Genomic DNA, 13,485 nt, shown 5'->3' with positions numbered 1-13,485 from the left:
TAAAACAACTTGTGGCGCAACACTCCATTATAAAAAATATATTATTTATCTGATGAAGGTCTCAGCAAAAAGTCACACTGTTTTTAACAGTAAATGCTGTTTAGACAGATTGTTGGCATGTGAAAAGATTTGACGTTCCAAAAGTTACACCCTCCTTTCCCAAAACAAGTTCCTGAAATAAGCATAGAAAACATCTGCATGTAATCTTAGATTTTATCTTTATTCATTTTTTTGCTAAACATTCATATCCCAAACATACACTTCAATGTATGTAGTGACACGAAAAAAAATAACACTTAATCAAGTAACAGTGAAGGCATTTAAGATTGGAGAGTGTGTGAACTGTAAAATTAATCTCTTAATAGATACACTGAAAACTATCAAAGCAGTCACTGAAAAACACAAATACCAGCGTGTTGAGATGTGTGTACTCTCCACACAAAATATCACTTTCATAGAAAGAATGCCTTTGTTACTGAGGAACTCTGCAACACCTCCGAACGTCATCAAATACAATGGTATAATAATTCAAAATATACTAGACAAACCCAAACTATAACAATAGAAATATATCCCATAAAGAAGCATTCATTTCATAACGCAAACATTGTCAAAGGTAACCCATAAAACGTCTGCTAAAACAGATAATTGTGCTTTCAGTGCATATTAGTCTGTCTCCATCCAAATGCTCCAGTGCTGTGTGCCCTGTGTGTCAGCAGCAGACACTTTAGAAAGGTCTTCCATCGCCTTAAACCTCACTGCAGCCATCTATATGCATGTCTAAAACATCGCCTGCTCAGATCACTTAAATCGATCTATTATCATACAGTATGCGTGTATCTAAGACTAGTGCCAGTTCCACTGGCAGCTCTGTGCAACATATTAGCGATCGTTTCAATCTGTATCGCTGAAGCGCTGCGGCGTTTAATGTGAATGCAGTCGTCTCTGCTAACGCCGGAACGTTGCCTTTCAATTTCAAATCACGCCGTAACGCTGAACCTTCACAACACGGCTTGAAGAGAGCCCTTATTTCAAACTTAGCATAGCATGCATAGACTATAACGTAAGGCCTTCCCAAACAGAGGGACACTCCAACATAGGTAGTGCATTATCACTCAAGCCAAATAACTAACTAACCTTACGACTACGCCCGTGTTCTTTCTCTTCACATTGTACTGTAAAAAGGCTGTACAGTCTGCACTGGAAAGTATGCCTAAATCGATCATGTGACGCAGTTCTTACTGATAAATCAACAAAATGCTATTAAACCTGTGGAGCACTAAACAACGGAATATAATTCAGCATCAGTAGACACATAGTATAGTCACCAGTTAAGGCAGTACAAGCAATCATCATGGGAAGACCCATACAATTATTAAGCAATACAAAATATTGCTTACATCGATTCCAACGAATACAGTTGATTTCAAGTGATTTCTTTCCCGTCCAAAAGACACAAAGTGCATCGACCGTACCCGAAGTGTCTGTTGGTTATCGCCTTAATACCTGATAATAGCACAGCTGTGGGAACTGTCCAATCAGAAATCAGAGCAGCTCCTCAAGACGCACTTCAGCGATTGGTTGTTTCAGAGCAGCTCCTCAATGCAGACCTCAGCGATTGGATGTCTCCAGAAGCAGAAAGAACTGAATTCTGGGAAACTGAAGGTGGCGCTCTGCTCCTTACTGCATAAAGGGAAAACGTGCTCCACCAGTTCACTAAGTCGGCCGTAGCTACAGTGAAAGATAGGGAAGGGGTTAGATAAGTTACTTTACTTACTGACCAAGGTCGGGATTCATTAAAAGGCACGTTGTCGACAAGCGCACTGCACTAGACTTTGAAGGTAATATGCTTGAGCCTACATCCACAGCATTTTACCGTGAATGTGATCTCCGCGAACATCAGACGATCTCCACGAACGCCTTGAAAAGGTGCATTTGTCGGCAATTGAATCCGACCAAAATACTCCAAGAAACCCACACTACTGACATACAGAGAGATAAACAGTCATTATGATTATAATCCTGTGAAGTCGCTACTTACGAAGTCTTATTGCCTTTCGATTGCTCTAGGATGAGCTCTCCTTTGGGGTTGACTGTGAATATCCGACACACTGGTACACCCACTTGCTTGTAGGCAAACACATCCTGAGCCAAAAACAGAGGAGTAGTCTTAACAATCACCCTAATTCGGATCCTATTCCAAAATAAGTACACAATGAGAAGGTAAAACAAAGCTTACATTTGCTCTGTTACCAAAGGCTGCGTAGAAGGGATGCGTGTTTGGGTGGAAGAGGTTCTTGATGTCTGTTAGGCATTCAATCTTGAACTTCTCTGGCTTCTTTTCAATCACCTCCCTGATAGAAGGTTAAGTAGAAACGAATCAAAAAGCCATGAAATGTAACTATATTACAACGCTATTACAACGTTATCACTATTCCAAGCACACTGAACCAAATAGGAACTTAAAGATCAGTTTTAACTATGAAAGGCGGAGAAGAGGAAAGAAAATGCATTGCAATCTAACTATATTACAATGCTATTACAAATCCAAGCAGACTGAACCAACTGAGAAGTTAAGGGTGAGTTGTACCTGTGAAAGGCAGAAAAGAGGCTGCTAGGGGACAGCATGAGGGGTCCTCGAGGCAGGATCGTTCCCCGGTCGTTCACCCAGTACAGGTACCCTCTGGTCATGTCCGCCATGCCGATTGCCCGCGCCGAACAGTACAGGAATTTGTAGCCATTCCTGAAGAAATGCACGTTGAAGTATAACTGCAACATTAGATCCGTCTCCTATTCACGCTCTCAAATTTTCTTACTTCTGGAATTGCATTTTTTTTTCATGTGAAACAGGAATGTGATTAGTCATGCATTGACTAAGTGGTGGACGTGATAAATGGTAGTTCTAGAGCCATATGTATCAAGCAACTCAAATAGGAGTGCTGACAAGGATCCGTTTTGCATTTTAGGTCGCAATGAATAAGATAACATAGACAGGGGGAACCTGATCCTCGATCAGCACTCTTACTCTGAGACGCTTGATACATACGCAGGCCCTGGGCTAGGGCTTACTTACTCATGCACTGAGTGGTAGAGCTTAGCGATGCCTTGATGAGTCCAGTCTTTCCCGAGCTGAGGGAGAATTTGGCCAAACACGTCAGACCTAAGAAAAAGGAGCATTTGGTGAGAGATTAACGCCCACATCAGTAGAAATCCACTTTTTTTGTAGCTGAAAGACGATGGCCAGAGCTTAACCATGATGTTGCGTACAGATTTAAGTCAATAAGTCATCATTTTAGTCAAAGTATGATATATCTGGGTTTGATGTGACAAATCCAACCTGCCCACTTCGTTCAAATCTGTGTGAATGTAGTGTCATTTCCTATGATATGACATGAAAATTATTTCAGGGCTGGGTTTTATTTGAATGTTACCACCCACAAGCATGGCATTGTTTATTAATCAGAAACAGCTGCAAAGTTATTCCTCTTTAGGACTGAGATGAGCCAAACAGCCGTGGGTCCACAGAGCCATGGAGCAAATAAAAATAGGGGGTGCATTGGATAATTTGTCAATTTCTACTTTTTTTTATTTTTTTAGATAGTCTGTAATATATGTATATTTATATGACCAGTTTATAAATGGTTGCGTGAAACTCGCTCCCCCCCAGTCATCCAAAGATGAATGGTTTTGACCACTAAAGTTTTGCTTCACTACACGCTCCACTGCTTTGATTGATGTAACGTTAGCTAGAAACCACAAGTGTCTATCCAGATAATGAAAAGTCACCCGCGAAAGAAAATTCAAGGATTTTTTTACAGGGCCCTTGGTAATTATTGGGACAGTGAAGCATTTTTTTCTTCTTTTGGCTCTATACTCCAAATGTTTTGATTTGAAATCATGCAATGACTATAAGGTTAAAGTGCATACTGCTTTAATTTGACCTATGAGAAGACACAAATAAACTGGTGCCCTAAAATGGTTCCCCTATGGCATCGCTCTCAAGAACCCTATATTTGGTTCCAACTTACACCTTTACATTTAAGAGTGTGGGATTGATACATCCATTTGTATAGTTGCAAACTAGCCATTGATTCTTGAAGAACTGCTTTGTTTGAATCCCAGAATTTCCCCTTTAAGTGTAATTATGTGTAATTATGTGTTTGGACAGAAGACCATTATCTGATTACCAGACAGACCTCCAACATCGAACAGAAGATGAGAGATTAAAAGATCAGGAGAGGATCTTAATCCCATATCAGATGTTGAGTCTCCTGAGAATTTGACTGCGTCCCAAATGGCACCCTATTCCCTATATGGGTTCTGGTCCAAAAGGTTGACTTTTGGGATGCACCCTAGGAGTTAAGACTGAGGGGACTGACTGGGTACTGTAGTTAAACAGAATTGAAGGCCACTTTACTTGGTGATGGTGCCGTCGATGTCAGAGATGATGACTTTGTCATCCCAGTTCCACAGGTAGATGGTGCCCTCGCAGCGACACGTCCCCTGGTACTGGGTGGTGATGCTAAAAGTGACGTCATTAGGCCCCTCCCTCAGCTTCAGACTGACCTATGAGAAGACACAAATAAACTGGAGAGAGTGACATGGTCACTGGAGAGAGTGACATGGTTTCCAAAATCACTGCTGGGCACTGACAGGTGCTAACAAACAGAGTTGGACTGAGTGCACTTGCCCTCAATAGCCCTCAATTGCGCTGCCCATTCTGTCACAGAAGCTATGAGGGTAAGGATGCAAATATGTGCCCTGTATCCAACTCTATGTGCCAATATCACTTTATAGGATTGAAATAATATCACTTTATAAGTTATAAGCTCTTTACTATCTGGTCAGACGAGAGGCGGAGAGACTTCATGTAGGAGTGCGAGCCAGTTGGTGCAGGTAGCTCTGTGTGCACGTGCTCAGTAGGTGCCACTGTGTTGAGCTCTTTCGATTCTTCATCGCTGGAGGAGTCTTCTACTGCTTTCTGCCTGCATGTCAAATAACAACATCAGACTTCCTAAAAACAGTATAAGATTAAACTAATGTGAGTAAAGATTAGGGGAGTGAGTAGTTACTCTGAACATATAACGAGAGGAATGACGCTTCTCTAGACATCAGTTATTAAAATGAACATCCAGCGTTTGTATATGCTGCCGCTAGATGGCAGTATCCCAACACTGAATTGTCACCAAGCTTCATTTACTGCTGAAAGACAAAACACTGATGAGACTCCTAAACAGGGTCACTCATGCATGTTCTCAGGGGCAATTCCTATGAATCACTGTTTTTCCTGGGCTAATCTAGTTTCCCATTGGTTGGTGTCATGAATAATATGGGTGAGGCGGGTGACATCACTGTGTGAATAATTGGGCTTCCCCTTGTGAAACAACGCCAGGGAGGGGTGGTGGGGGACAGACAGGGTGAGACAGGGTGGTGCAAAGCTGACTCACTGTGGCACTGCTGGAATCTGTTGATCGAGGACAGGGCTCTCTGTGTCTCTGTGTTGGGACTCGTGTCTGTCCATCTTGGCCTCTGAAGACTGGAGAGCGGCGCAGACAACATTAATCACCCGTTAATGAAACGTCATCATGTAAACACTGACTGTATACGGCCTAATGTTTTTCCTTGATTAATAGCGGAATTACTGCCCATTTATTAAATGAAAACATCCTTCCTAAGATTATGCAGTACAATTAGCACATGGTTCTCCTCACTCTGATTTGCTTAAGCTATTTTACAATGGAAATGCAAATCCAATGGGATTCACATGGGAACTATTTTCTGCCCACAGAAACAAAGAGTCATGAGGAAAGAGAGGGTGAAAATCATGGACCATCTGTTTAAGGTGACAAATGACAGTATCAGGAAAGCAGTTCTGCTAGGTTTGATTTCATTATGGGTACTACAGAGTATCAATACCAGTGGACCTAAAGCGTACTGCAAAAACACCCGTTTGTCCCAAATGGCACCCTATATCAGGGGTACCTAATAATTCATTGTAGCCACCTGGTGTCCCAGGTCTAAATCAGTCCCTGATTGGAGGGGAACAATGAAAAAACACAGTGTAACTGGCTTTGAGGTCCAGAGTTGAGTTTGAGAGCCCTATATAGTGCACTCTTTTTGTGCACAGCCTTATTGGACCTAAGTAGTACACTGTATAAGGAATAGGCTACCATTTGGGATGCAGTCCCTACCTGTTTGACACTGCTTTTCCTCCAGAACCACCAGCGGCCGGACTTCTTAGGCATCTTCTCTTTCACCCATGCCTCCTCTGTGGCCTTAGATACACATGAAGTATTTATGAGTACATGCACAGAATTCTGAAGTTCTAACATACATTCATAATGCATAACATGTGATCTACCTTGGGCAGGTTCTTCTGGAAAGCTTGCATACTTAGTATCAATGGAGCTGCCAATGTCCAGTTGTAATATCTGTAAAAATAATAATACAAAAAAAATAAAATATAGTACCTTCAGAAAGTATTCATATCCCTTGACTAATTCCACATTTTGTTGTGTTACAGCCTGAATTCTCATTAACCTACACACAATACCCTATGACAACGCGGAAACGTTTATATTTAAAAAAACAAACACTTTTTAACCCAATTTTGTCACGAATTTAGTGATATCCAATTGGTAGTTACAGTCTTGTCCCATCGCTGGAACTCCTGTACAGACTTGGGAGAGGTGAAGGTCGAGAGGCATGCATCCTCCGAAACACGACCCTGCCAAGCAGCACTGCTTCTTGACACATTGCTCGCTTAACCCGGAAGCCAGCGGCCCAATGTGTCAGAGGAAACGGCTGCGCCACTCGAGAGGCGGAAACCTGTTTTTAGAACATTTTTCAAATGTATTGAAAATGAAATACAGAAATATGACATTTACATAAGTATTCGCACCCCTGAGTCAATACATGTTAGAATCACTTTTGGCAGCAATTATAGCTGTGAGTCTTTCTGAGTAAGTCTCTAAGAGCTTTGCACATCTGGATTGTACAATACTTACACATTATTCTTTGAAAGATTCTTCAAGCTCTGTCAAGTTGGTTGTTGATCATTGCTAGACTGTCATTTTCAAGTCTTGCCATAAATTTTCAAGACGATTTAAGTCAAAACTGTAAGTAGGCCACTCAGAAACATTCAACGTCGTTTTAGTAAGCAACTCCAATGTATATTTGGCCTTGTGTTTTAGGTTATTGTCCCGCTGAATGGTGAATTTTCCTCCTAGTGTCCGTTGGAAAGCAGACTGATGCAGGTTTTCCTCAAGGATTTTGCCTGTACTTGGCGCTAATCTGTTTCTTTTTATCCTAAAAAACTCCCTAGTCCTTGCCGATACACATAACAAGATGCAGCCACTACCATGCTTGAAAATATGAAGAATGGTACTCAGTGATGTGTTGGATTTGCCCCAAAAACTTTGTATTCAGGACATAAAGTTAATTTCTTTGCCACATATTTTTCAGTTTTACTTTAGTGCTTTATTGCAAACAGGATGCATGTTTTGGAATATTTTATTCTGTACAGGCTTCCTTCTTTCCACTCTGTTAATTAGGTTAGTATTGTGGAGTAACCACAATGTTGCTGATCCATCCTCAGTTCTCTCATATCACTGCCATTAAACTCTGTAACTGTTTTAAAGTCAACATTGGCCTGCTGTTGAAATTCCTCAGCGGTGTCCTTCCTCTCCGGTAACTGAGTTAGGAAGGACAGCTGTATGTTTGTAGTGACTGGGTGTATTGTAGTGACTGGTTGCGGCTCAGTTGGTAGAGTGTGGTGCTTAGAACGCCAGGGTTGTGGGTCCAATTCCCACAGGGGGCCAGTAAAAAGAAGTATGACAATGTATGCACTCACTACTGTGAGTCGTTCTGTATAAGAGCGTCTGCTAAATGACAATCATTTGTATGTATTAACTTGTTATGGATACAGGGCAGTATTTTCACGGCCGGATAAAAAAACGTACCCGATTTAATCTGGTTATTACTCCTGCCCAGAAATATGCATATAATTAGTAGCTTTGGATAGAAAACACTCCAAAGTTTCTAAAACTGTTTGAATGGTGTCTGAGTATAACAGAACTCAAATGGCGGGCCAAAATCTGAGAAGATTCTGTACAGGAAGTACCCTGTCTGACCATTTCTTGGCCTTCTTTGTCATCTCTATCCAAAACAGAGGATCTCTGCTGTAACGTGACACTTTCTAAGGCTCCCACATGCTTTGAAGTACGGTAATGGAATATTTTGAATTTTTTTGTCACGATACGCGTCCGCGCGTCACCCTTCGTTACCCTTCGGATAGTGTCTTGAACGCACAAACAAAACGCCGATATTTGGATATAACTATGGATTATTTGGAACAAAACCAAAATTTGTTGTTGAAGTAGAAGTCCTGGGAGTGCATTCTGACGAAGAACAGCAAAGGTAATCCAATTTTTCTTATAGTAAATCTGAGTTTGGTGAGTACCAAACTCGGTGGGTGTCAAAATAGCTAGCCTGTGATGGCCGGGCTATCTACTCAGAATATTACAAAATGTGCTTTCACCAAAAAGCTATTTTAAAATCGGACACCGCGATTGCATAAAGGAGTTCTGTATCTATAATTCTTTAAATAATTGTTATGTTTTTTGTGAACGTTTATCGAGAGTAATTTAGTAAATTCACCGGAAGTGTTCGGTGGGAATGCTAGTTCTGAACGTCACATGCTAATGTAAAAAGCTGGTTTTTGATATAAATATGTACTTGATTGAACAAAACATGCATGTATTGTATAACATAATGTCCTAGGAGTGTCATCTGATGAAGATCATCAAAGGTTAGTGCTGCATTTAGCTGTGGTTTTGGTTTTTGTGACATTATATGCTAGCTTGAAAAATGGGTGTCTGATTATTTCTGGCTGGGTACTCTGCTGACATAATCTAATGTTTTGCTTTCGTTGTAAAGCCTTTTTGAAATCGGACAGTGTGGTTAGATAAAGGAGAGTCTTGTCTTTAAAATGGTGTAAAATAGTCATATGTTTGAAAAATGGACGTTTTCGGATTTTCGAGGAGTTTGTATTTCGCGCCACGCCCTATCATTGGATATTGGAGTGGTGTTCCTCTAGCGGAACGTCTATTAATACAATTTCCAAAGTGTAATTAATAACTTCACCATGCTCAAAGGAATATTCAATGTTTGCTTTTCTATATTTTTACCCATCTACCAATACTTGGAATTCTTTGTGAGGCATTGGAAAACCTCCCTGGTCTTTGTGGTTGAATCTGCGTTTGAAATTCACTGCTTGACTGAGGAACCTTACAGATAATTTTATGTGTGGGGTACAGAGATATGGTAGTCATTCAAAAATCATGTTAAACAATGTTATTGCACACAGAGTGAGTCCATGCAACTTATTCTCGGAGGACCTGAGCCCTAGGACCATGCCTCAGGACTACCTGGCATGATGGCTCCTTGTTGTCCCCAGTCCTCCTGGCCATGCTGCTGCTCCAGTTTCAACTGTTCTGCCTGTGGCTATGGAGCCATGACCTGTTCACTGTGATTACTATTATTTGACCATGCTGGTCATTTATGAACATTTGAACATCTTGGCCATGTTCTGTTATAATCTCCACCCGGCACAACCAGAAGAGGACTGGCCACCCCTCATAGCCTGGTTCCTCTCTAGGTTTCTTCTTAAGGTTTTGGCCTTTCTAGGGAGTTTTTCCTAGCCACCGTGCTTCTACACCTGCATTGCTTGCTGTTTGGGGTTTTAGGCTGGGTTTCTGTACAGCACTTTGAGATATCAGCTGACGTAAGAAGGGCTATATAAATACATTTGATTTGATTTGATTATGTGACTTTTTAAGCACATTTTTACTCCTGAATTTATTTAGGCTTGCCATAACAAAGTGGTTGATATGCTAGAGCAGCGGTCCCGTGTGGCTCAGTTGGTAGAGCATGGTGTTTGCAACGCCAGGGTTGTGGGTTCGATTCCCACGGGGGACCAGTACGGGGAAAAATGTATGAAATGTATGCATTCACTACTGTAAGTCGCTCTGGATAAGGGCGTCTGCTAAATGGCTAAAATGTAAAAATGTAGACATGTCAGTTTTCCATTTTTTATTAATTTGCAAAAACATAATTCCACTTTGACATTATGAGGTATTGTGTTTAGGCGAGTGACGCAAAATCTCAATTTAATCCATTTTAAATTCAGACTGTAAATTTGGAAAAGGTCAAGGGGTGTGAATACTTTCTGAAGGAACTGTATAATAATATAATTGTGATTAGTTCAAGGAAATCTACAAATTGTGATCTTCTGTTCAAAATGTCAGTCTAAGAATTAGTATGATGCAGTAATATGAATTAGTATGAGTAGGACGGCTGAACGACTCACCGGTTTGAAATTCTAACCACCAAATTGGGATTGTCGATGATTGCTGGATTTTCAGCAAATTCATGATATGTGATGATGTGCTCCATGAATTTCTCTGCAATAAAAGTATCATAGCATTTGCATCTTCAAGGTATCCTAATCTGCTCATCATTATAGCATATCTATTGTCATATAATATAACACATTATTACTTGTGGCATTGTGAGTAACAGTGTACTAGTTAATTATTTGCATACTTATCAAAGTGAAGTCCTAGGTTGTGTCCCAAATGGCACCCTATTCCCTACAGTGCCTGGTCAAAAGTAGTGCACTATATAGGAAATAGGGTGCAATTTAGGACACATCCCTAGTCACTATAATATAACACTTACATACAGTAGGACACCTTACCTTTGGAGATTTCAGAGTTCTCTCCGACCCCTCCACAGAGAGACAGGGTGATGTCTGGTAGATCCCCAGCCGAGTCAGACAGACACTCTGTCCCGCTGTCGGCGGCTGCACTGCCCACAGACTGGGGAGACTGGGACCCATCGCACCGGCCAACCTCCACCCAGTGCTTAGGGATGGTCTCGGACTCACTGCAACACACAGACACAACCACAAACTGGTCAGTCACTGCAACACAACCCTTTGGGCCCTGGCCAAAAGTAGTGTGTTATAAAGGGAATAGGGTGCCTATAAAGGGAAAAGGGCTTCAATACATGGGATGAAAGGCATGATGAGGTACCTTTTGGGAGCTAAGTAGCGCGCGACGACGTCAGGCTCCATAGCGTTCAGGTCATCCAGGTAGATATCCTCAGGCCCCTGGTGCTGACTCCTCTTCCTCACACCTTCGTCACACACAGACGAATAATCAGAATTCACTTAAACCATTCACAGCCCCATTCAGCCTGAGTGTACATCCTAAATGGTACCCTAGTGCATTACTTTTGACCAGCTCTCTGGACAAAAATAGTGCACTATAGAAAATAGCCTGCCATTTGAAACGCAGGCTGAGAGAGTGGCAAGTGAGAACTTCCCAGACCTCACAGAGCAAAGCACATCCTTCATGTTAGCGTTCTCTGACACACTGCTCTACCAAACACTGTCCGGGTGTAGTCAATAACACTGTCTGAACGCTTAAGGCTCGCGCACATAGCACCGAATGTGGATCAAATTTTTGTCTGCTGATCGTTCAGCGCACTGTGTTTTAGGGATCACCAGCTGTAGACCTTTGACTGACGACAATATCACACAATTCTACATGTAAAATTGGTGTACACTCGCAAATTTAGGCAGGCACTCTGTTCAGAGGTTCTAAGTACTCTCGGCCGGGTCATTCCTACTATGATGTGTCTTTTCTGTCCCCAGGAAATATAATTTCTTATTTAGTGTAAAATGTGGATTCCAAAAAGGCTTTACCTTAAAAATAACTAAATATGGATCTTGAAAGGGAACTATATCAATTTTTAACACTTTTTTTCAGCGAATGTAGGTCGTTTTTGCCATGTTCCCGGTTATTATTCATCAACTACCACAAGAAATATAAGCCATAAAATTATAAATGATAAAATACTTAAATCTTTCTTCACTGTTCCATAGTCCTAGTTAAATTCTCTCTCATCAATGTTTTCTTTTCATGATGTTTGTATTTATTATTTTATTTTAGATTTTCTGTTTGTCCCTGATATCACTTTCCACCCTGTTAGTTTATTGTAATTCTTCCTTATTAAGAAAACAACCCCTTCCTACAATGACACCGCATTCAGGAAGAGTCATCATTTCTTTGGTGGGAAAACAATGCTGCAAGACTAAATAAAACACTGAGTTTTATCTATTTGTCCATGTTTCATGTTGTTAGTCTGTATGTCCCACTCGTACATTTTCACCCTGTTAGGCAAAATTAGAGAAAATTAACCTTTTTTTTTTTTTTTTAATATGTTTGATAGAGATGTTGAAATCCTGCTCACCATTATGCTAGCTCAATCTTGCTCACTCATAAGAGCTATGGCTACTTTAGGCTCCAAATGTTCTACCCTGTTAGGATTCTCTTATTTTCTACCCTGTTAGGATTATGCACTTTAGGATTATGTACCAGGTAACAGGTTGGAAAATGCACCCAAAATATGTTGCCCCAATATATTTTCTGAAAGTCAAACATGTCCTTTTTCTGATATGTGGTCTGGTAGGAATGACCCGGCCAGCACATGCTATTGGTGTGTCTGAGGCCTTACTCATGACTAAGCCATTTCCTCTCTGTTGCCGTCAGACCGTTCTGTAGTGATAGAGCTATGAGGTACTTAAAATAAAGGACATAAAACATCATATAGGGGACATAAAACATCAAATAGAGGACATAAAAGTCATGTAAAGCATTTGTTCATACTAGCTGTCATTAACTACTGAGGGCTATGGAATGCCATCATCCGGCACATTGTGCTGCCATAAGCAAGTAAGCCAAAATCCTTATAAAAGGCCTTAAGTCATGTGTTATACTTGATCAATAAGCTATTTATATAAACCGTCTATGCATACTTTCGGTTGCTATTTACAGCACAATTAGTACCTCTCCTCTTGGAGGGGGAGTCAGTCTTGGAGCCGATGGACCCCAGGTCCCCAGCCATGCAACTGGCCCCATCGGCAGTAGAGGCCGGTGGGCTGGAATCAAGCACACTGGGAGGAGTGGAAGTCCAAGGGCCCCTCCGTTCAGGCATGGACGGGATACAGAGGTCTGGACTGGGCTCTGATGTTAGAGCACCTGGTTCTGGTTTGAGGGGACACGGTTCAGGTTGTGGTGGGCAATGGTCATGAATAGGTTTGGGGGGATGATGGGGTTCAGATAGAGTGTCGGGTGGGTGGTGTTTGGAGCTGAGGAGGGTATTTTGTTTGGGGGTCCGGGGCTCTGGTTTGACGATGGCAGGTCCACACACCGGGTCCAGAGAGGTGTGCAGGCCCCCAGCCTCCACCTCCATGGCCTCAGAGCTGAGGATGACCCTGAAGTGTGTGCTCTCTGACGGGGTGATTGTCATCGTCTTAGGCAGCTCCGAGGGCTCTTTCTTACTGACCTGGACAAGAGTCAATATGAAATCAGTTTGGCATGTTTCCATCGCTATATAAGGAATGGAGTGCCATTTGAA

At 41.6% G+C, this 13,485-nt stretch overlaps 1 protein-coding gene across 6 annotated transcripts in view; it reads right to left on the bottom strand.

Moving 5' to 3' along the window:
• Positions 1-201: 201 nt before the first annotated feature.
• The window catches only part of LOC115195788 (phosphatidate phosphatase LPIN2-like), a 47,183-nt gene continuing 33,899 nt past the window's right edge, over positions 202-13,485 (bottom strand). For all 6 annotated transcript variants that reach the window (XM_029756039.1, XM_029756038.1, XM_029756037.1 and 3 more), the window contains exons 7-20: positions 12,915-13,413; positions 11,097-11,199; positions 10,760-10,947; positions 10,370-10,463; positions 6,362-6,431; positions 6,192-6,275; positions 5,448-5,536; positions 4,838-4,985; positions 4,418-4,566; positions 3,074-3,160; positions 2,591-2,743; positions 2,240-2,354; positions 2,042-2,145; positions 202-1,731 (exon numbers count right to left, since the gene is read on the bottom strand). In XM_029756039.1, coding sequence (XP_029611899.1) covers positions 1,587-1,731; positions 2,042-2,145; positions 2,240-2,354; positions 2,591-2,743; positions 3,074-3,160; positions 4,418-4,566; positions 4,838-4,985; positions 5,448-5,536; positions 6,192-6,275; positions 6,362-6,431; positions 10,370-10,463; positions 10,760-10,947; positions 11,097-11,199; positions 12,915-13,413 — 2,028 coding nt within the window. In that variant the 3' untranslated portion in view covers positions 202-1,586. The remainder of the gene's footprint in view (positions 1,732-2,041; positions 2,146-2,239; positions 2,355-2,590; positions 2,744-3,073; positions 3,161-4,417; positions 4,567-4,837; positions 4,986-5,447; positions 5,537-6,191; positions 6,276-6,361; positions 6,432-10,369; positions 10,464-10,759; positions 10,948-11,096; positions 11,200-12,914; positions 13,414-13,485) is intronic.

This window comes from Salmo trutta, chromosome 6, assembly GCF_901001165.1.
Source record: "Salmo trutta chromosome 6, fSalTru1.1, whole genome shotgun sequence".
NCBI classification, from domain to species: Eukaryota; Metazoa; Chordata; class Actinopteri; order Salmoniformes; family Salmonidae; genus Salmo; species Salmo trutta.
This window is presented reverse-complemented; position numbering and strand designations above follow the sequence as displayed.